This window comes from Vombatus ursinus, unplaced genomic scaffold (genome assembly GCF_900497805.2).
Source record: "Vombatus ursinus unplaced genomic scaffold, bare-nosed wombat genome assembly UNPS02001419.1, whole genome shotgun sequence".
NCBI lineage: Eukaryota > Metazoa > Chordata > Mammalia > Diprotodontia > Vombatidae > Vombatus > Vombatus ursinus.
In genome coordinates this window covers 18,229,855-18,254,663 of record NW_020941197.1, presented here as the reverse complement: position 1 = coordinate 18,254,663, position 24,809 = coordinate 18,229,855, and the positions used below count along the sequence as shown (strand labels likewise).

Sequence of the window (24,809 nt, the reverse complement as noted above, 5' to 3'; positions counted from 1 at the left end):
AGATTAAGAAGAAGGAGCCAGTAGTAATCCAGAGAGGGCCCTGGGGTGAAGACAAAAGTCAAAGTGGGAAACCACCTCCAAGACAAACATTGACGGCTTCCTAATTTCACCAGAGGTCAACCTTGCTCTAGAACTATTGTTCCATGGCTTTATAACAAACAGCCTATGATCTATGGGTCAGAGATATAGGCCAGAGGTAATGGCTTATTATCAATAAAGGTCTCCGGTAGTAATTTTTAACTTATTGAGAGGAAGAGCTAGGGCTGATAAATCATGGCACGTAAAAACCCAGCGCTGTACCTGCTGAATGTGTATTGCATTTCCAAGATGAGGCTATGGAGAAACAGCACGTCAGTCAGCCTCAGAAATCCAGGATGCTGTGATTGTCTAACATTGTTGTTACAACTGCCGGTGAGGTGCACAGGTGCCTATTTACAGATCTGTTTGGGGAAAAAATAAAAAGATGTAAAAACTCAGAACCTGAGCCAGACACACACATCATTATGTTTTCTGAGAAGCCCTGGAATGAGGCTTTGTAACGTAGAGCGCTTTATTTCCAAAGTAAAAGAATCTCTCATGCCACAACTTGATTTCATAAAGTAGGACTGGGCAGCCTTTATGTTCCAGACAAAGTGCTTTGACAGACATCTTGCTATATAGAATTCAGAGGTGGTGCTGCCCATTTCATAGAGTCACATATCATGCCCTTCCTTCCCTCTCCTTCCTCACCCTCAAGTATCCTTTCTCGATCCAATTTCGTTATTTGTAAAAGTAGTCCAGCTAACACACCAGCCTTGAAAATGTATACTGAGATACCAATGAGTACTGGGCCAAAATATTTATAGGGCAAGGGACCATGGATCAGGAAGGTTACTGAGAGAAATATGATCAAAGAGAATGTGTTAACTTGAGCAAATCTACAGTGCATCCCTATATAAACTATGCTTTAGGTCTTTAAAAAATAACTCCTCACATCTACTTCTAAAAGATACTAAGCATAGTAACTGCATCTGGCAGATTCTTTATTAAGGAATAAGAAGGGACAGATCTTAATCTGCTTTTCAATGCTTAGGCCCCTAGAAAATAAGTGAAACTCAAAAAAGGGGGTTAAAAAAACATAATCTCTGAGAGGGTGTGTAATGTAATAGAGATGACACTGGACTTGGAAGAGCTAAAAAAGACCTGGGTTCATATCCCACCTCAGACTTTTAACTTGACCTAAGGCAAGTTGTTGGGTGGGAGGGAGAAAAAGGCAGTGAGGGAGCATTTATCAAGTACCTGTTATTGCCAGGCACTCCAATAAGTGCTGTTTTTTTCTTTTATAAAAATCTCATTTGATCCTCTAAATAAGTTTTCAAGGGAGGTGCTATTATTATTCTTATTTTGGAGTTGAAGAAACTGAGGTGATCAGAGGTTAAGTGTCTTGCTTAGGGTCACACATTTATTAAATGTCTGAAGTTGGATTTGAACTCATGTTTTCCTGACTATAGGCCTAGGGCTCCATCCACCGCTCCACCAGTGGTGTCAGTTTCAGTTTAACTCAATTTAATTTCTATTGGAGGTGGCTCTTGATTGGAACACCGAATTGATCTGGGAGTTCTGAGAGGCAGAGGTGAGGAAAGAACATTTCAGGAAGAGAGAGACATGTGCAAAGGCATGTTTTGAAGATGGAATGTTATGGCTCAGTAAATGGGCCAAGTTGGCTACAGTATAGAGTGCATGGGGCAAAATAATGTGGAAATCCATGTGGAAAGACAAGTTGGAGTGAGACTGTGAAGGGCTTTAAATGCCAGAGGAATTTTGTATTTTATCATAGAGGCAATAAGGTTTTTTTCTTTCCATGTTTCTTTCAAGGGAATGTACGAGTACCTTCTTTTTTAAAGAATTAAGCCCCAAGGAAAATTGACATGCTGGGTTCTTTATGGGATTGTAAAGTGTTGTGTTAAAAGTCCTGCTTATGAAAGATTACTATCCAAATAAAAGCTGACTACCCTGGTTAAACTTCCATTTCTTTTTTTACCCCTCCCTTTCTTTAGGATGGATTTATCGACTTTTTAGAGTTTATTGCTGCCTTAAATTTGGTTATACAAGGGAAAATGGACCAGAAATTGAAGTGGTATTTTAAGCTGTATGATGCCGATGGAAATGGATCTATTGACAGAAAGGAATTACTGAACATCTTCATGGTAAGGCTGTAAACGTTCTGTATTCTGGTGGTATGGGACATTATATAGCAAGTCAGATTTTCCCACCCGATGGAATCAATGACTTTTCAGGGCGTTCCCCCAGGCAGTTTGGTCTGAACATTCTGAGTTGAGGGAGATAGCGCTTGCCAAGGCCACCAGAGAATACCAGGCATTTGCAACTACAAATCCTTGTTTTAACACTGCAGTCCATTCCAACCTTCACTAATAGAGCATAGAATTTTCATCAACATCAAATAAATGAGCTAGCTAGAATTAACATTGAAGGGAGTCCCTAGGACTGATATAAATGAAGACAGAGTGGGCAGTTGCCTATATGGTTGAATTAGAAGAATACCCAAGAAAGGTTTCCCTGTTCCAAAATACCTTCTTCTCAGATAGGCTTCAATGCTTAAAATAGCTCTCCTCAGAGCTGCTGTATGGAAGACAGTTTTTATAACTCAATTAAACAAACATTTTTGAAATGTCTTATATGTGCAAAGTGTGTTTTAATTAAATTTTACTTTTTTCAATTAATAAAAATCTATTTTCTTTCCCTCCCCAATAGGAGAAAAATAAAAGATAGAAAAAACAAAACCCCTGTAACAAATGTGCAGTCAAGCAAAACATGTCAAAAATCTATTTTCTCATTCTGTACTCTGAGTCCATCATCTCTCCGTCAGGAGGGAGGTGAAAGTCTCCATCATTGGTCCTCTAGGATCATATTTGATTATTGTATTGGTCAGTTCTTAAATCTTTCAAAGTTGTTTGTCCTTACGATGTCACTGTTATTGTATAAATTGTTCTCCTGGTTCTGTTGACTCTGCAACATGAGTGTTGCCAGGTTTCTCTGAAACTTAACCTTCCATCATTTCTTATAACCCAATAGTATTCCATTACATTTATATATCATAATTTGTTCAGACATTCCTCATTTGATGGACACCCTTCCCTTCTTATTTTCAAATTCTTGCAAATCACAACCTAAGGTACTTGGGTTACAGAGACAAAAGCTAAAAAATTTCTGCTCTGAAAGGGGTTATGGACCTGTGATCTCATTAGTGTAAGACAGAGGTGTCAAACAAGCAACACTCTCAAGTTAAGTCCAAACCAGATTAAAATGCTTAAAATGGGAAATATTTAACAAAATGAATAAATATGCAATACTATATAGACAATGCTAATTCATCATTTCCTAAATTAATATGCTGCCTGCATGGATCCTTATGTATGGTTTAGTGTCCCCCCCCCATTTCTATTGGATTTTTACACTGCTAGGATAGAGAACTCCCAGAGAGGAAAATGCCTCTACCAATACAGATAAGCAACTGTTCTGCAATTTATAGTCTTAGAGAGATGTCTAGGGGAATGAGAGGCTACTGTCTTGACCCAGCCAATATGTACTAGAGTGAGAAATTTTAAGCCCATATTTTCCTGGTTCCCAGGCCAGGTCTCTATCTGTCACTCTTTGTTGTCATTAATTTAAATATAATATATTTTAAGTCACTGATACAGATGTATATATGTATAAATATATTTATAAATATGTGTATATATACATATATGTGTTATATATGTGTTTGTGTGTGTGTGTATCTCTCTCAACTTTGATACCTGGAAATGCTCTCCAGGATTTTATCATCAGGAATATTGGGATGAAATGTTTGTCAACTCCAACTCTAACCCTCACCTTAACCCTAAATGCATGCCTCCAACTCTTTCTGCCTCCGAACCTACAACTCTAACCCTAAATGCATACTAACCCATCTCTAACCCTAACCTGACTCTAACCCTAACCCTAATAAGCATATTTTTATTTTTGAAATGTGCTCTCCAATTGAAATATACTGTCAGCAACATTTCAAGGGATACCAGTGTGTTCAATAAGTGCCATATAAACAGGAAATATATTGTTGGCAGCCCTAATTAAAATTATTACATTTTTACAAAGACATAAGCATAGGATCATAGGATCCTACATCTAGAAAGAAGTTCAAATGTCGTTAGTCCAACTCCTTCATTTGATAAATGAAGAAACTAAGGCCTAGGAAGTTTAAATTACTTGCCCATATGTTATTTAATGTGGTAATATGACAGGGGTGGCAATTGAACCCTGATCCTCTGGTTTTGAGCAAGTGTTCTTTCTACTATGCCACACTGTCCCCCTATAAAGTATTGATAATGCTAATTCCAACTTCCCCATGCCCGCTGATTTTTCCTTCCCTGTCCTAGAGACCTAAGGTCTACTATCCAGTTAACAGGGCATTGTGGAAGTGGAATATGTCCTGCTATGTCTGGGCAATAGATGAGGGAAACAAGGTCTTGTTCCCATCTCTCACAAAATCTCCTTCTACTGTCTCTTTTCCCTCCCACACCCCAAATCCAGTGAGAAGGGGCAGGTGGAGGATTTGGGTCACGTTGATTCATTACCAGCACTCCAGGATGCCTAGGAACCATTTTTTTTTTATTGCTGGATATTAAGGGCTCCTAAGCAGGCTATACTCCACTTTTTGTCAACCACAGCATGGAAGCAATTTGAATTCCTGTCACCAGTTGTCATTTTACATGGTTTTTCTATGATTTGGGGATCTTGACTGTAATGCTTCAATATTATTGTGAAACAATACTAAACAGAGGATCTAAATTCGGGGTATGCCTCTACCTACATCAGTGCTTTTCAGCATTTCTCATTCTTCAGCACCCTAGTAAAGTTTTCAGAACAGTCAGCATTGGTAATTCTTGGTCCCAACCAAGAAAACAAGATCCAGAATGAAGGACTTGGAGACAAAATGGAATTAACTAGTAAGTTACTAGTAACTTAGTAAGTAACAAATACCAGGGAAATAGCCATCAACAAAGTCAGAAGTCATAGTTAGAAGCAAAAAGATAATGCTAAGGAGTTGAGAAACACACCATAAGCCACACAAAAGACTTGAATACAAGTCTAAGCTATTCTTGTGACTCTCTACATGAATTTGAACAATTTGGTTAATTTCTTCAGGTGTCAGTTTCTTCATATGTAAAATGAATTGATTGGACCAGAAAGACAGGACTAGAAGTGATCTATTTCCTTCCAGCTAATATTATATGACATGAAACCACAGTTGTTCTTTATCTCCTGTCTCCTTTCAAGTAGTCATAGGCCAATAACTGGGTCTGTTGAGCATGCTCCATCCAAGAGACCTAAATATAGATTCCTCATATTGAATTCTTACTTCACAAGGTAGTATCTTACTTCAAAAGGTTGTTATGAAATTCGAATAAGGCAATATAATAATGCTATTATATTTTATTATTGTGATTATCATTTTTCACTCTTTAAATTCAATTTCAAACACTATCTCTTCTCTGAAGTTTTCCTGGTTACCTCAAGTTGGTAATGACTTATCCAATTACAATTTTTTTTTAATTCTCTAATGCATTTTTCATGTAACGTGCATTATTGTTATCTGTGTTAGTGTCTATTAAATGATAAATTCTAGGAAGGGAAGTATTTATTGTTAATAATGCCATTTCTTGAAAGGCAGCACGGTTCAATGGAAAGAGCTGAATTTGGAGTTGATGGACCTGGGTTTGAGATTTGGCTTCACAAATTACTACCTGTATGATCTCAGATAAATCACTTAATCTCTCTGGGCATCGTTTTGCTCTCCTATGAAATGAGGGAGTTGGATTCAATGTACCCTTGAGGCCACTTCTAATTCTAGATCTACAAGCTAAGTTTGGCATTTCTCCTAGAAGCCTAATGAAGGTGCGCCTGCCACAGCTTTGATCTAGACTGGGTGTAATAAGACATTTTCTTCCCATAGCAGTCTAAATATCCCTGTCATCAAGCTGTAAGCTTCAAGTTGACCCCATTCCCTGGCTTGGTCCACCTCTAGCAAACAGGAAAGGAATTCCAGGCCCCACAGGGGCAGATCTCTGGGCATCACTGAACCCACAATTGGACTCCCCTCTGTACTTGTGCTAACCCACCCCTGACTTTTTTTTGCAACAAGTGAAAAGCTTTCTAGTCACGACCTTGATCTATTCCATACCTCTTAGTAAATATTTGTTAAATAATTAAACTGCACCATCTTTAAGAATAAGGGGAAAAACAGGGAAAATTCCAATAGGAAGATCTTTGAGAGACCAATCTCGTCTAATTGAGTATTAATCAGTGTAAGGAAGTTGAAAGGGGTGATAAGAATGGGACAAAAGCAATATTTTACTGCGGGTAAAGTCAGCGGTGATCTCAGAGTCCTTAATATCAAAGATAACATATTAGAATATCTAACAAATGTATATGTAACACCTCTTCTCTGTTTGTGTTAATTGGGCAGAGATAGAAAGGCTTTGGAAGCTACAGATACGTAGGGGAAGTCAGCTGATTAATAAGTCTCTGACTTCCTGCTTACCTCTCTGGGGACTTTGGAAAGAGAATTTTCCTTTGGCCAAGATTGGGGTCTCCTTCTCTTGGTTTAAGTTCTTATTTTGCTCTCAGGCATAGAGATCATTCACATGTGTATATTTTCTGGCATAGTCTAATCTGCAGAATTTCTCCACTTTATAAACGGGCTTAAGTATGTCTTGCCACATATGATATTCTTTTCTATAAACTGATGCACAGTGGTAAGGGACAAAGCCAGCTGCCATAAACTGAGAGCTACTCTTTCCCCTTACAGACTAGTGACCAGAGAAGCAGCTTTTGTTTTGAATCTATTGTATGGCTAAAACAACAATATTTAGGGAGGGCAGATAAATATCATTCTAGTCTAGAACCCCTCTTAGAGACTGAAGAAAAGAGTATCCAGCCATGTTCTTTCTCATGCACCTCTCAAAGCAGGAATCACAATCTCTCTTGAAGAGGAGTGGGCCACAATAGATATATCTATTCATGCCACCTTTGAGCTACATTTGACACAATCCCTAATTCCATTTCTAGAGGCAGCTAGATGGAGCAGTGGATTGAGTGCCAAGCCTAGAGTCAGGAAGATTCATTTTCCTGAGTTCAAATCTGACCTCAGACACTTATTAGCTGTGTGACTATGGGCAAATCACTTAACCCTGTTTGCCACAGTTTCCTCATCTGTAAAATGAGCTGGAGAAGGAAATGGCAAACCACTTCACTGTCTTTGCCAAGAAAACTCCAAATGGGGTCATGAAAAGTCAGATGTGACTGAAAAACAACTGAACAATACAATTCCATTTCTAATCCTAACCCTAACTTTAATCCTAATTCCATTTCTAACTTTTCTCTCCTGGGTGTATATTTGAGTTGATCGCACTTATTTCTTTTTACAGGCAATACAAGCCATCAATGGCCAAAACACCCTGAATGCTCAGGAATTCACCAACTTGGTATTTAAAAAGATTGATGTAAATAATGATGGTAAATCAGTTACTAGCCTTGGGATTATTTTTCTGATGGTCCATAAACGAAGGGATTTAGGGGTAGGAAATGATAAAGGTATTTTTAATTGGATGGTGATGAAAGGGGAATTCAGCTTTGAGCTCAGAACCACAGAATTTAAGAGTTTGAGAGTTGGAAAGCAATCATTTAGTTCATTCCATAGCTGAAAGAATCCTCACTATAGCATATCTGATATGTAACCTCTGTTTAAATACTTCCAATGAGGAGGACCTTTATTCCACTTTGGGGCTGTTCTGATTTTTGAGAAATTTTCCCTAATCTCAAGCCTCAGTTTATCACTTCAAAATTTCCTCCTTTGCTCCTGGGTCTAACCTCTGGGGCCAAACAATCTAATCCATATTCCACATGATAGCCCTTAAAAATTTGAAGACAGCCATCACACTTCCTAGGGGAAGTTAGGTGGTGCAGTGGATAGAGTGCCGGACCTGGAATCAGGATGGACCTGAGTTCAAATCTGGCCTCAGACACTTCCTAGCTATGTGACCCTAGCCAAGTCACTTAACCCTATTTTCCCCAGTTTCTTCATCTGTAAAATGAACTGGAGAAGGAAATGGCAAACCACTCCAGTATCTTTCCCAAGCAAACCCAAATGGGGTCACAAAAGTCAAATACCACTGAAACAAATCAACAACAACAACATCACATCTCCTTAAGTCTACTCTTTCCAGGCTAAATATTCCTAGTTCTTTCACAGATTCTCATATGACATTGAAGTCAAGAATTGAATATAATATTCCAGTGTGATATATCACTGGAGAAACTATCACTTCCTTATCTCTAAAAGTTATGCCTCTCAAGGTAGTCCACATTTTTTTTTTGTAACTGCCATGTTATATTGCTGACTCATATTGGTTTGCTGTCCACTAAGACACCCAGATTTTTTTAAATCAGATTTTATGTTAATCTTTTATCAGGTTCCTTTTGTATGAAAAGTCCGAAGCAAAGTGCTAAAGGATATACAAAGTTTAGATTGGCTATAATACGAAATGTCTGGTTAGAGTTACACAAAATGGGTAGGGCAAGCAGAGAAAAAGGTCCTTATGAAGTAGGGGGGAATCAGGAGAAGGAAGAGGTATTTCAGTGGAGCTTTAAAGACTAAGTAGGATTCAACAGCAGGAGCTGGAGAGGGGGGCAGCTAGGTGGTGCAGTGGATAGAGCGCTGGCCCTGAAGTCAGGAGGACCTGAGTTCAAATCTGGCCTCAGATCAAACACTTGACACTTACTAGCTGTGTGACCCTGGGCAAGTCATTTAACCCCAATTGCCTAAAAATTTAAAAAAATAAATAAAAAAGAAGCTAGAGAGGGATGATGTACCAGGCATAAAGAAGAGCGTAACACAGCAGTTCACAGCATATGGACCCCAAGACCCTTTCAGGGGATCAATAAGTCAAATCTATTTTCACGATAATATTAAAACATTATTTCCCAATTAAAATATTCATCCTTTTTCCAACTGCATATTTATGTGAGGCAGGATTTTCTTCATATACTTGAATCAAAACAACATATTGCACAGATTGAATGCAGAAGCAGATATGAAAATCCAACTATTTTTTATTAAACCAGACATTAAGGAGATTTGCCAAAATTTGTTAAAAAAAATCCTGCTCTTCTTACTATTTTTTAAAAATTAAAGCTATTTTTCATTAAAACAGCATTTATAACATAATGGATTTGTTATTTTTAATACATTAATGGATAAATACTTTTAAATTTATCAGTTTTAATTTCTAATGCTATAAATATAGATAAATGTAACTCATATAAAAAAATCTCTTTGGGGTACTCAATAATTTTGAAGAATGTAAGAAGTTCCTGAGACCAGAAAGCTTGAGAACCTCAGGTGTAAAGATAGATGTTAGAGTGCGAAGGCACAGATTGTATTCAGGAGAAATAGTCCAATTTATCTGGAACATAGATTATGTGTATGGTAGAGGAAAGTGGGCAGAAGCCCCACATTTTCCCATTCTTGATAAGGGTAATTCCATTTTAGAATAAGTTTGAATTTTAGTGCAATGGTTATGCCATTTAATAGCATTTATTTTTAATATTAAATTTTATTTTTTAATTAATAAAAATTTATTTTATCTTCTTCTTACCACCCCACCCACTGGAGAAGAAAATAAAAGCCAAATGCTTGTAACAAATAACAGTCAAGCAAAACAAATTGCCACATTGTCCATGTTCAAAAGAATACACGCACATATATACACATACACACACATACACACACACACACACACACACACACACAAGTCTTGTTCTGTACTGAGTCCATCACTTTTCAGTACCTGGCACATAGTAGACAATTAATAAATGCTAGTTACCGTCAAGAGGTGGGTAGAATGTTTCATCATGAGTCCTCTGAATTCATGGTGGATCATTGTGTTGCTCTGAGTCAACTCAAAGTTTCATAGTTTCAGTGGGTACATGCTTTGGTTCTTCTAGGCACTTAGATGACATAGAGTATAAAGTACTCAGCTTGAAGTCAAGAGAGCCTAGGTTTAAATTGGGCCTCAGATGTTCATTAGCCCTATGACCCTGGGCAAGTGATCTGATCTGTCACAACCTCAATTTTCTCTTCTATCAAATGAAGGTAACAATAGTATGTGACCCACAGGATTGCTGTGAGGATCTATAGACTTTGCCAACCTATATAAATGTTTGGCTGTTACCTTCTGTTATCTACTACCCCAGCCCTTGTGCATGGACACCCAAAATACAAAGCCCTCCCTATCTCAGACCCCTGAAGCCAATGGCAGCCTAGAAGATTAGAAGTCTCTCTCTGCTCCCTTGGAAAACAATAAATTACCCCCCAACAACCAGTGACAAACTATTTGTAACTCATTTTAAATACAATTCTTTGGGAAATGGCTGACATTCAGAAACCTATCAGCCTTGTAGAATTTCCCCTTCTCTAGGGGCCAGCTCTCTGTCCTTTGGAGACTCCATGAAACTACAAAGCCACTGTTGTGGGGGGTTAAGGAGGGAGAAGAGAGATAACAGACCGTTACAATAAAAGGGTAATAGAGGGGTAAGGTAATGAGAAGAGCAGGTTTTCATTTTAACTCTTTATGTTCATTGAGTAGATACTAAGCTCTCACGTTCCTGGTGCGTGGAACTGAAGGGCTGAAAATTCTGTCAGCATTCCCTTTAATTTTCATCACCTTAGGAAACATATTGGTTTCCCCATCTTAGTTGCATCTTTACTAACACCCCCAGAATTCCTGGCAAGATAATTTGCAATGGGGTTTATATGGTTGAGGTCATTATATTCAAACAATAAATAATCTTAGGAGTTTACAATTCAGACTTTCAGAGTCTTAAGATACTGTTTATTCAGCAATTGACTTTAGCTTCTCTAATAGAGCTCAGTGACTCATATAAACACACTTATATTTAGAAATATCTTTATAAAATATATTTGGGGCAAGGAAATTGCAGTATTCTCTCTCTCATAAGCTATATAACAACAGTACCTGCCCTCACAGAGTTGTTGTGAGGATCTATAGACTTTGCCAACCTATATTAATGTTTGGCTATTACTGTCTGTTATCTGCTATTCCAGCCCTTGTGCATGGACACCCAGAAGACAAAATTTGTCTATACCTTTGTAGTTTTCAAACTGTAATCTATTTTACAGTTAATTCTGCTACTGAAATTATACTCCATTAGGTTAACATGTCCCTAGCTCCCCTAACGCCTACCTATGAAATTCCTGTCCCCAAAAGCCACACAGAAGAGGAAGAAAAAGTATGAAAACAGCATGAACTACCATTTATCATCCCTAAGACCACTTGATTCCATTCAGATAAAGGCCAAAGCAATCATTAAATGAAGGGTAGTAAGTCATAGTTCATAAATGTTCACATCTGGTATAAATATTTACCATGAAGAAACAAAGTAAATGACGTTGACCTATATGGAATGAGATCAGATGAACTGGTTGCACTTTGAATTAAAGTGATCAATGATTCCCTATTAAAGCCAAGAACAACAGACCTGGAGTAGAACTGACAGTGTTGGATTCTCTCCTATGGGGGAAGGGGAAGGAAGACCCAGACATCAGTTATGAATTATGACATCATTTCAGAGAGCTGGACCTGGAATCAGGAATACCTTGAGTTCAAATCCAGCCTCAAATACTTACCAGTCATGTAACCCTGGGCATGTCACTTCATCTCTGCCTTAGTTTCCTTATCTCTAAAATAGGGATAATAATTATAACTCTTACCTCCCAGAGTTGTTGTGAGTATAAAGTGAGATATTTGTAAAGCACTTTGAAAACCTTAGTTTTTTGCCAGCTGTAAGTGTGTAGGATCATAGGATTTAAACAGAGTGGAATTAAGAGATCATCTAATACAATCTGCTCATTTTGCAGATGAAGGAACTATGGTCCAAAGGGGGTGACATGACTTGCCTAAAGTCACATAGGTAGTAATTGGAAAAATCTATGTTCTAGTCTCATATTCTTTCCACTTCATCATGCTCCCTTCCAAACTCAGTCTATTTAGCCCTGGAGAATACATGCTAAACATAATGCAAATGAGTCATCTGATGCAATAATCAAAGGAAATAGCTTATGAAGAATTGAAAGAAGCATTATGGAAAAGGTCATTGCATTACAGCAGTGCACAGGGATTTCATGGTTGGTGAGCAGAAAGAAAGTAATCAAGAAATCTTCATTGGCAAATGTGGAAGAGGACAGAAAGGAGTAGGATTGTTTAATGCTGCTGGGGGAGCCAGTGGTAAATGCTGAGACCTTAATGCACTTATCTCAGATTTCTGACTTTTCAAGCTATAGAAACTATAGGTTTGAAAGGGAAATTTTGGTTTACCATCTTATTTGGGTTTATTCTGCTAGCTAAGAAATTCAGAGGCACTTTCAAATTTACATTTTACCACTTCACATTTAAAACAGATTTTTAAAAGTTTTATTAATATCTTTTGTTTTTGTAACATCATTTCCCATTTTGTGCTTCCCTTCTCTCCTCTCAGAGAACCATTCCTTATAACAGGATTTTTGAAAAGAAAAAGAAAAAAAAAGGAGAAAAAAATTCACCAAAGATGATTAACATATCAAAAATCCATGCAATGTTCCACAGGAAACCTGACTTCTGCAAAAAATAAAGGAAGATGTCTTCTCATATCCTAGTTTGTTTTCAAATAAGTACCTGCTAACCTCTTGGATATCTTTCATTTCAATAAATATTTATTAATTTTTAAAAAGCTAATAATAGTGTGTCTTAGGAACACAGTATTTCCAAAGGAGCAGTAATGACTGTGACCATGAAGAACTCCAGGCCAGATTGATTAGAGGTTGACAGAAATAACGATAGTTTTGTTGGATATCATTGCTACCATATCAGATCACTGAACACTGAGGTCAGAGATATGAATTGTGAGAGTCTACAAAGGTACATTTAGAGTTCAGGGACAAAACAGATGCAACTATTCAATAAGGAGTTGTTTTGTAACTGAAGTCATCAAAGGTAGAGCCCTGCTGAACAGGAAAATAGATGAGAATTATGGACTATTCCTTCCTCAAGCTATGTTGGTAGACAGAGAGTCAGGAAAAGAAGATTCATTAGGGAAGAAGGTGAGGACTAAGGAAAAGAAGGTGAAAATAACAATAAAAAGTAGTGTTCCTATGAACACTCAAGAAAGAAATCAAGAAGAATAACGAACATTGTGAAAAGCCAGAAGAGGATAAAAGAATTCTCCAAGGAAATAAGAATAAAAAAGTTATGAGAAATGGCAGAAAGTAAGGCGAGCTGAAAGTGAATCAAAAAAGATTTAAAGCTGAAGCAAAGTCAACCAGAGGCACTGAAAAACAAAAACTGAGAGAGGGCAACTCAGAGAAACAGAATAAATGAGATAATTGTGAAATTACATAGCTTCTCACCTAAAGTATCAGCAGACTATACTCCCCATGAGCAAATTCAGAACTAGTCCCTGGAGTGATCTGAGGAAGAAGTGATAAATACTGCCTTCAGTGTGAAATGCACAAAATACTCAAGTCTAGATGACATTTGGATGAATATCTTGAGCCTGATATCTCAGAACTACATGTAGGACTTCAAATCAAAGGATCTGTATTACAAACGACTCTCCCACAACAGAGTAGAAAAAAATTCAAGATGACACTTTTAATAAAGATAGACTTAGAAGACCTTCAAATATTTATCTTAAAACTCTACAGTGTCCCTGCTAGAGAATGATATCAAGATGGATACCAGGGCACATATCAGCAAGGAACCCTCTTGGCTTCCACTCAGGGTATTTAATTAGTGGGATAAAATTCTGGGCTTGACATTAGGAACACCTGGATTAAATTTTGCCTGTGGCATTTACTGGCTATGTAATCCTTTCTCAAGTCACAACATCTCTCAGCTCAGTTTCCTCATCTATAAAATGGGGATAATATTATCTCTGGTACTCACTTCACAAGGTTATTGTGAGGTTCAAATGAGATAATTATGTAAAATCTTTTGCAAGGCTTAAAGACATATATAAATGGCATGTTATTGGCCTTATTACCATCATCATCTTTATCCAATCCCACCTAAAAGAAAAAAAGTTGAAATACTAAAAATCAATCCTTTTTGTACACTTAATAGAATGTTCAAATCAGCAAACACTTATTAGGAGGCTCCTGTGTTCTGGGAATTTTACTGGGTGCTAGGGGAAATACAGTAGGGCTGCTAGGTGGTACAGTACATAGAGTGCCAGGCCTGGAGCCAGAAAAACTCATCATCCTGAGTTCAAATTTGGCCTCAGACACATACTAGCTGTGTGACCCTGGACAAATCACTTAATCCTGATTGCCTCAGTTTCCTCATCTGTAAAATGAGCTGGAGAAGGAAATGGCAAAGTACTCCAGTGTCTTTGCCAAGAAAACCCCAAATGGGGTCACGAGGAAACAAACATGACTGAAAATGACTGAACAATAAGAAGGGGAGATATAGAAGTTAGATAAGAAGTTTCCTACCTTTATGGAGCTTACAATCTATGGGGAGAAGGTAAGACAGTGAAGGTAAATTATTAATGTATAATAATACATGGATAAGTCCATTTGAGAGGTACAAAGCAAGGTGCTATGAAAGGTCCGAGGTGAAGGATGAAGGAAGACTTCATGTAGGAGGCAGCGTATGAGTTGGGCTTTAAAGGTAGGTGGGAATTCAGCAGGGGGAAAAGGTCATTTCAGGCACTAGGAAGTGCCTGATCAAAAGCAGGAGGGCAGAAAACTGCAGCTCGAGCATTGGGGCACCCTATTTAAATATAAGGAGTTATTGAGTTGGGCTTCTATATAAAGCACACAAATGAAAATTGAAAAAGCAGGTTGGAGAAAGCTTCAATCCAACAAGGAAGAGAAAAGTAGACCTCAGTTCTGCTTGGTTTATTCTTAATTTAAGGTCAGCTAGCTACTATCCAAACTGATCAAGAAAGCAAAAAAAAAATTTTTTTTGTTAAGCAACTACTATGTGCCAGGCACTGGGGATACTAGTATAAGAAAATGAAACAACCCCTGCTCTCAAGGATCTTACAACATATGCAAATGTAAGTGTATACAAAATAAACAGAAAGAGAGGACCCCAGCATTTAGAGGTGGGGAAGAGGAGTAGGTCAGAAAACATGGCAGTGTTTGAGTTATATCTTGAAGGAGGTGAGGAGAAAGTACATTACGGGTGGCGGAGGCAGGGTGGCCAATGCAAAGGCATTGGTGGAGAGCCATGTATGAGGAACATAGATAAGGCTAGTTTGGGGGGACCAAAGAGTGTAGGAAGGGGAGTGAGGCTGATAAGATAGTTTGGGAACAGTTTGTGAAGGACCCTAGAAGCTAGTCATAGGAGTTCATATCTGACCCAAAAGCAATAGTAAATCACAGAAGTTTATTGACTAGGGGAATGACATGGTCAGATCCCCATTTAAATGAGGTAACAGTGATAATAGTTGTAAAGGGTGCCACAGTGCCTGGAACATAGTAGGTGCTTAATAAATATTGCCTGCCTTCCTTCCTCCTTTCCTCCCTCCCATCTTCTCTCCCTTGTTTGTTCCTTTCTCCCTCCCCCCCTCCCCCGCCTCCTCACTTCCTGCTTGCCTGCCTTCCTCTTAAGGAAAATTATTTTGGCAGCTATGTAGAAGTTGGATTGTGATAGAGGCAGCAGGAAGAGGAGGTGAGGGATTATTGAAATTGTCTAGGTGAGAGGTGATGAGGGCTTGAATTAAGGTTGTAGCTGTGTGAATAGGGAAAAGGTATCATATATGAGAGAAGTTGTAGAAGTGGAAAAAGGCAAAAATTATGAACCTGGGTGACTGAAAGGATGGCGTCCTCAAGAGAGCTGGAAGGAAATTTAGAGATCATTTAGTCCAAACGGTTCATTTTACAGATGAAGAAACCGAGGCCCAGAAGAGTTATGTGATTTTTCCAGGTCACCTGTGTAGTAAGTAGTAGTGCCAGGATTCAAACCCAGGTCCTTTTACTCCAAGTTCACTTTTTTTGAGGGCTGCAGGACTAGAGCTAATTGGCTCTGTGTGTAGAGAGAATCTTGGTTGATGAATTGTGTGTGAGTGTGTGTTGGGTGCTGTTTGTGGGTACTCTATTGGTGAATAAGGTTGAGTAGAGACAACAATAAAAAATTTTTTAAAATAAAATAAAAAAAGACTGCAACATCACCTGTGGGGACCTACTAGTAAAGATACCACAAAGCAATGGGGTTCATTGGAAGCCCTTCTGATGAGGGACCCTGGGAGGGGGGTGGTAAATGTGAGCTCATTATTGGTGGAGGGAGGGAAGGATACTTTGTGATTAGTTCATGGAACAAGAGGAGTCTGGAAGAACTAAGAGTAAGACCCTATTATGGAGAATATAAGATGAAGTTGAGGCCCGTTTAGCAAGGACTCTGGCGGTAGAGGGGTAGCATTTTTGGCCGTAAGTGACCTTTTGAGGAGAACTTTCTTGATGTTATGGTAAACCATTGACCTTGGGAGATATTACTTAACTGCACAGCTAAGTTAGGTTGGACCTGAGCTCATCAGGTCTCTTTCTCAGTATCTTAACTGATAATATGGAGTCACCAAGTTTTCTATTAATGATAATGTAAATTTCACCTACATTATACATTTTTAAGTAAAGTCTGTAGTGGTAGATGTTGTTTTTCCTTGTTAGTGCCAACCTTTGCTAGTGCTACCTTCTCTTGGACAATCCCACATACAAGCATGCCCTTCCTCTACCGACAATAATTTCTGTGAAATCAGAGACACTGTCTTAATCATCTTTGTTTCCCCCATAACGCCTTGTATATAGTATGTACTTAATGAATACTTGTTGAATGAATATCAGCAGAGTCCAGGGTCAGACTTTCTTTCTTTTTTTTAAGAGGATATCTTAATAATTTGCCGTTTCTGCCAAATAAATACAAAATATATGTATATCAAACTCCTTTTTGTCTTTTTTCTATTTACCTCCATTCCATTTCATTCATTCCATGAATTCACTTTTGTCTATTTATGTGTTCATGAGGTTTTTGAGTGCATCCTAATTGCTTCCCCTTTATTTTTAAGTAATTGTTCATGTTGCCATACAACCATATCCTATCCCTTTATACATACCTTTTCACAGTCCATGATCCATGTCAGTAATAAATGCATTTCCTCCTTACCTTCTTAGCTTAGAATCCCTAGCTTCCTTCAAGGCTTAATAAGTGCCACAAGGCCTTTCCTGATTCCCTTCAATTTCTAGCACTTTTCTTCTCTCCCCCTCCCAAATTACCATCTAGGTATTTTATTATTACTTATTTGTATCCATATTGTTTTTTTTTTTCCCAATAGACTGTAAGTTCCTTGAGAACAAGGACTGTTTGTTTTTTTCTTTGTAGCCCTAGCACATAGTAGGTCTTCAATAAATACTAGTTGGATTTAGTCGAATTTGTATCTAGGGTTATTGACAAGATTATCCTGAGGAATAGTAAGGAGGTTCATAAAATGAAAGAAACAAAAGGAAAGGCTCTTGAGGCTGGAATGATTTATCAGTGGGGAAGTTTTCCTCAATGTCCTAATTTAGTCACAACTTTATTTATACCTGTCCTGCAGCATTTAGCACTTTCTGTCTTGGTGGCACAGTGAGTAAAGTTCTAGACTTTGAAGGCAGAAAGATCTGAATTCAAATCCTGCCTCAGACACTTCAGTCATTCATTCAGTCAATAAGCACTTACTATGTGTCAGGCACTGTGCTAAGTGCTGGGGATACAAAGAAAAGCAAAAGATGATTTCTGCCTTCAGGGAGCTTACAGTCTAATAGGAGAGACAACAAGCAAGCAAATATATACAAACAAGCTATAGACAGGATAAACTGGAAATAATCACTAGAAGGTTCAAGAATTAAGGGAGGGTGGGACAGGCTTTCTGTAGAAGGTAGGATTTTATCTGGGACTTGAAGGAAACTTGCAAACAGAGATGAGAAGGGAAAGTATTCCAGGCATGGGGAACAGCCAGAGAAAAAACCTAGAATGTCTTGTTCATGGATCAGTAAGTAGGCAAATGTCTCTTCATTAAAGAGTATATGGGAAGGGGGGATATAAGATGTAGGAAGACTAAAAAGATAGGGGGCATCCAGTTTATGAAGGGCCTTCAATGCCAAACAGAGGATTTTGTTTTGATTCTAAAGTAATAAATAGGCACTGGAATTTGTTGAATATTATGGAGTGACATGGTCATAGATGCACTTTAAGAAAATCACTTTGGTGAGTAGATGAAGGATGGACTGGAGTGGAAAGACACTTGTGGCAGGCAAACTAATAAGGAGACTACAGCCATTGTCCAGGCATGAGATGATGAAGGCCTGTGCCAGAGCATTAGCAGTGTCTGAGGAGAGAAGGGAGCATATGTGAGAGATATTGCAAAGGTAGAATTGACAGTCTTGGCAACAGATTGGATATGGAGAGTGAGAGATGGTGAGGAGTCACAGATGAGTCCTAGGTTGTGAACCCAAGGGACTGGGAGGATGTTGGTGCCTTCTAGAGTAACAGGAAAGTTTGCAAGTTGGGGAAGGATTTAGGAGGAAAGAAAATTAGTTTTGTTTCGACATATTGAGCTTATGATGTCTGCTGGACATGCAGTTTGAGATGTCCCATAAGCAGTTGGAGAGGCAGGATCGGAAGTCAGCAGAGAGGTAAGGGCTGGATAAGTAGATTTGAGAATCATCAACTCAGGGTGATAATGGAATCCTTGGGAGCTGATGGGATCATCAAGTGAAGTAGTATAAGGGAGAAGACAAGAGAGAGGGCTTAGAACAGGATCTTGTAGGACTCTTGTAGTATGAGGGCACGTTCTGCATGATCTGGATCCAGAAAAGGAGACTGAGAAAAAATAGTCAAATGAGTTGGAGAAGAACCCAGAGAGTGGTATCCCCAAAACCCAGAGAGATAAGAGTATCAAGAAGAGAGTGACCAACAGTGTCAAAGGTCACAGAGAGGTCAAGAAGGACAAGGATTGAGAATAGGCCACTGGATTTGGCAATTAAGAGATGATTGGCAACAAGAAAAATGATGACAAGAAATAAGAAGGAAGAAGGAATAGCACTTCCAGACTTCAAACTTTATTATAAAAGCAGCAGTTATCAAGACAGCATGGTATTGGTTAAAAATAGAGAAATAAATCAATGTAATAGACTAGACAAGGAAGATTCAGAAATAATAGAATTTGATAACCAAGTGTTTGATAAAGTCAATAACGTATGTTACCTAGGGAAACTCTCCTTTTTGATAAAAACTGCTATGAAAACTAGAAAGCAGTCTGGCAGAAGTTAGGCATTAGACCAATACCTTTACTACACTCCACAATACATTTCAAATGGATATGTGACCTTAATATTCAAGATCACACTATAAAAAAATTAGAAGAGTAGCAGATATGGCACCTCTCACAGCTATAGATAAGAGATTTATTCTTAATCAAATAAGGGATAGAGGCAATTAGAAAAGATAAAATAGATAACTTTGATTACTTGAAACTGAAAAGCTTCTGCATAGACAACATTAATAAGAAGGAATAAGAAGGAAAGTGGATGATGTGTGTGATGAATACAGAGAAGCATGAAAAGCTCTATATGAATTGATGCAAAGTGAAGTAAGCAGAGCCAAGAAAACAATATACACAGGAATTAGAACAATCTAAATGGGGAAAAAGCCACATCAAAAAATCAAAAGTAAACGTAACAAAATTACAAAGATCAAGCAGGACTCAAATGAAGGGATATGAGAAGACATCCCCCAATCTACCTGTGGGTGGAGGTGGGAAGTTGCAGTTGTTACATATTACACTTGTTCAAAGACTTTCTCACTAAGTCGATCAATTATGCTGATTTCTTCTTTAAAAAACAACAGCAAAATCCCACCACACTTTGTCATAGGAGATAGCTCTGGGAATGGAGAGGAGGAAGGATATATGGAATACCATGGTGATGTAAGAAGCAGAAAACGCCAATAAAAATTATTTAAAAGAGAAATCATTGGTAATTTTGGAAATTGTTTCAGTTGAATGATGAGGTCAGAAGCCATATTGTAAAGACTTAAGAAGAGAGTAAGAAAGGTGGAGGCACCTCTTGTAGACAGCCTTCTCAAGTTTAGCCAAAGACTGCCCCACTGTGACCATGGGCAAGCTACTTAACCTGAGCCTCAATTTATTCATCTATTAAAGGGGGTTATAACAGCACCTACTTCACAGGGAGTTATGAAGATCAAAAGAAATAACTTATGTAAAATACATCGCAAAGCTTAAAGAAGTGTATTATTAACTGTTATTTTAATATGTCTTACCCTCCCCTCTAAACTGTAAAGTCCTTTGAGAGTAGAGACTATATCTTACATTTCTTATTTTTTTCATCCAGAACCTTTCATAATGCCTTGCATATAATAAAACCTCAATAAATTTTCACTGACTGAATGAATGAATTGGTCTGACAGCTCCACTGATTCAGAAACCTTCATTATTGTGCTGTCTCCCTTTCCCTTCCCCCAAATGGATATTTAAAGAGATAAAAGAAATCCATTGCAAGTTCATTTTTCAAGAAAAACATGCCATTCAGGGCCAGCCTTACAGATATTAGCAGAATAACCAGGCCCCTAAGTAGTGTCATTTAATATCTACCCTCCCCTACAGCCTATGGTTTGTCAAGGGCACTGCTCTTCCTCATTAAAATTCCCACCATTGGACTCATTAATGGGTTAGATTACAAAGGCCTTGGAGCCCTGAGGGGATGATATTAAGCAGGAAGGCAGTTTTCTAGTGTGGAAGAAAGCCTGCCAGCCACATGACCTGAGTATAAGGGGTTTGTATTATATCTCTGGACCAGTGAGGGTAGTCCTAAAGTAATGAAGCATGGGAATGGAAATGAAAAAGAAGGGAATATTATAGACCAATAAATATTTAAAGAATATTTAGCTAACTTTCCAATTCTGCCTAGGGCTGGTCTTGGTACCATATTTAAAAAAGAGAGGACATTAAATCATTCTTACAAACAGGATTCATTAGGAAACTAGCATTGTAGACAGAGTTTTGCACTTGTATTTAAAATGACCTAGGTTCAAATCATGCCTCTGACTAGCTCTGTGGTACTCGGTAAATCTCATTATTCCTTTGAGTTTATTCATCTGTCAAATGATGAACCTCATTTTAACCTCACCTGGTTGTATGTGAGAGTCATACTGAATAATCTTTATTTAGTATTATCTTAATGTCAGCAATAATTGACTTCCCCTGACCTTGATGATTAAGAATTAATCATTTATTCATCTAGAATAGGTCACATCTTCAAATACACTCACATATCTCTGGGACGTTAAGGTTTTATTTTTCTGTGGCTGGTACAGAGTAAGCACTTAATAAATGCTTCTTGACTTGACTTTTCTCACAACAATCCTGTGAGGTATGTTATGAAGACATTAGAATCTGCATGTGATAGGTGAGGAAAATGAACTCTAGGGAGTTTAAATATAAGTTTAAGTTTAAGATTTGCCCAAAGTCACACAGCTAGCAGATATTAGAGCTGGCATTAGATAACCCCCCAAGGTCACTTTCAGCTTTAAATTTGTGATCCTATGATTTGAACCTAAATGACTTCATACCCAAAATTGTAGATCACAAGATGATAGAATTAGAGCTATATGGGACCTTATAGATCATCCAATCCAATCTTCTCATTTTACTGATGAGAAAACTGGTGACCAGAGAGATTAAATGATTTCCTCATGGTTTTACAGGTATAACAGTTAACATTATTAAAAAAAAAATTTAAGGTTGCCAAAGTGCTGTAAAACACATTATTTCATTTGGTGTTCTCATCAACCCTGTGTAATAGATATAAATTATTAACCTCATTTTACAGATGAGGAAACTGAGGCTGAGAGAAGTTGGAACTTACCCTTGGTCATCATAGGCATGCAGGGACCATGGTCCTCAGGGGAAGGACCAGTGGTAAATAACTTGCTCCAGGATGAGTCAGAACATTATGCATGCCTAATTAATGTCAGAGGCAGGATATGCTATCCAGATCTTCCTGATTCTAAGCCCAACACTTTTTCTATTCTTCCTGTCAGCAGATATCATAGTATGGCAGACAGATTCTGTAAGAAACATAGTTTAAGAACATAAATTGCCCTGTCCTAAGGAAATCGTAATTTCTAACTGACTAAAACTGGTTGAATTAATCACCAAAATAATCATTTCTAACCCTGCCCGCAACATTTCTTGAGTATCTTTATAAGCCAAACATTGAGCAAGAGGGAAAGTGTTTTATAACCTAAACATCCAGCACAGTGCCTTAATGAGTTAATTAATAATTAATAAGTGCCTCAGTAAGCACTTAATAAATGCTTGCTGGTTGACTAGTTGATTGATTGAGAAGGACTTACTGCCTGGTGGGAGAGATAAGATACATAGATTAAAAACAATAAAATGTCAATAAAAATATTCAAAGTAATAATTGTAATAAAAATGGGTTCTTCAATGTAATAAAAAATTTATATGACAATAACTGTCCATTGAATTAGGGAATGGCTGAAAAAGTATTACAAAAATGTAATGAAATATTATAAAACTAGAAAAGATTTTAGGGACTAAGAGTGATACCAATAACAAGTGATTCATTATTTTTTCTAACTGCTCATATATTTATTATATTCTAAGAGAGTTGACTTTAGAGGAATTCATCAGTGGCTTAGAAAAAGATCAAAATCTTTTGGAGATGATTACCAAGAGTTTTGACCTCTCCCATGTACTGAAAGCAATTCAGAATGGGAGGAAGCAAGATACGTGAAATAGCTTGCCTTAGACCATGGCCAAGGACAAGGACCTTCGAGATAACAGGAAACTTCAGCTATGGAGACTTTATTTTGCCCAATGTCTTTCCTACACTCAGTGAACACTATAGCTCCTGTACCAAGAAAGAATCCTTCTCTTGTGGATAATATTGTTGGGCGCAGATGTAACATTCTTGAATCAGACTAATAAATAAAACTGTGATATTCAACTCTAAGAAAGCTTCCATAAAGTCATGAGGCAGATACACTGTTGTTGTTCTGTTTAAATATTAGTTGTTCTGTCCTGCAGACTAGAATGCGGTAAAAAATAGTTGATGGGATATATTTCTGGATCCCATCACTTAAGGACAGAATGCTTGTTTGCATTAACATGCTTGCACCAACTAATCATGTCTTAAAAAAGAATTGGGTTATGTGGTAAACACTTTCCTCACTATCTGTTTCAGAAAAATAACCACTTGGTAAATAAGTTTTTTAAGCTCCTAGTTCTTTTGGAAACCATGTATTACAGATGACCAGGTTCTTGTCCAGTCTTTTCTCTCCCTTCTTTTATTTCTTATCCTAAATGCAGTCATGAATTAATAAACATTCTGTTCTAGAGGAACATCCTAGACAACATGTGTTATAGTAAAAAAGAGCTAAATGTTTGCTAGATAACCTCAGTTCTTCCACTAACAAGTTCTGTGACCATGCAAATTACTTAACTTCTGAGTCTCAGTTTCACCATTTGTAAAATGAGGGCATTGCCTTTTGCCCACCCATCTTGTAGGCTCAAGTTAGATAATGTGGCACCCTGGAAAAGGTACTGAATTAGGAGTTAAAGCAACTCAGCTCAAATCCCAGTTCTGTCACATTACTTTTATGATATTGGTCAAATCACTTAAACTGTCTCAGCCTCAGTTTTTCATCTATAAATGCAGGGGTTGGACGAGACAACTTCTAAGATCCCTACCTGTTCTAAATTGATGATCCTATGAATATATGTGAATGCCCTTTGTACAGGATGATACATATTTAAGGTATTATTATCCAAGGGGAAGGAGCTTTGAGTCAAGCAATGAGAATGTTTTCTTCCAATTTGTTATAAATTTGTGTCTGGTTACATACGAAACTGTGATACTGCTTCTGCAATTACTGTGCCAGTTGTTGTTTTGATGAGTACAGCAGACAGCCAGGCTATGCAGCAACAAACACTTGACATTTTAAATGGTCCTGACATTATAACTCTGACATTTCATGTTTTTTATATCCCTTCCAAGAGAAAATGTAATGATGAATGGGGTTTCTTGATGGGTTATAACTTTTAAGTTTGGGGTTTCTATAACCCAGGTGCATTAGGGTGTCCATCAGTGCTGGGCTTCCTTACAGAAACAAAGTACAGACTGAAGAGCAGATGTGACATATCTCCATATTTAAAACGTTATAATTATACTTTAACACACTGGTTGTAATATATACACTTTAAAAACAATTTAAATAAACCTCAGGGTGCCTGCCCACTTCAAAGAGTTGTTGTGATGATCAAATGAGATAATTTAGGGGATTAGGTTTCCAGTTTTGACTCTTCCAACTACCTAGGTGTGCAACCTTTACCTTTATGTAAGAATTGTTGTTGAAGGAGGGCTAAGTACTATGGCTTAAAGTAACAATCAGTTGGGTTGGCACTAAGAGAAGAACAGTGAAAATTCCCATAGCTGGGCTGAATGGAGCTACTTTTATACTAATAAATAAAGGCAGGCTTAGCCTGGGAGTTTTAGGAGGAGGAAGAGTTTTCCCTGGCAGCTGCTGGGAGATAATCAGGGTGTCTGGTTTGTCTTAAGATGATTTTGATTATTTGTAGAGTGATTGTCCCACATAAGACTCAGTTTCCTTATCTAGAAAATGAGAATGACATTA

The 24,809-nt window shown here is 37.8% G+C and overlaps 1 protein-coding gene across 1 annotated transcript in view; it reads left to right on the top strand.

Annotated features, from left to right (window-relative positions):
- The window catches only part of GUCA1C (guanylate cyclase activator 1C), a 50,765-nt gene extending 27,856 nt beyond the window's left edge, over positions 1 to 22,909 (top strand). Inside the window, exons 2-4 of the mRNA XM_027866060.1 lie at positions 2,037 to 2,186; positions 7,467 to 7,562; positions 22,784 to 22,909. Coding sequence (XP_027721861.1) covers positions 2,037 to 2,186; positions 7,467 to 7,562; positions 22,784 to 22,909 — 372 coding nt within the window. The remainder of the gene's footprint in view (positions 1 to 2,036; positions 2,187 to 7,466; positions 7,563 to 22,783) is intronic.
- The last annotated feature ends 1,900 nt before the right edge of the window (positions 22,910 to 24,809 follow it).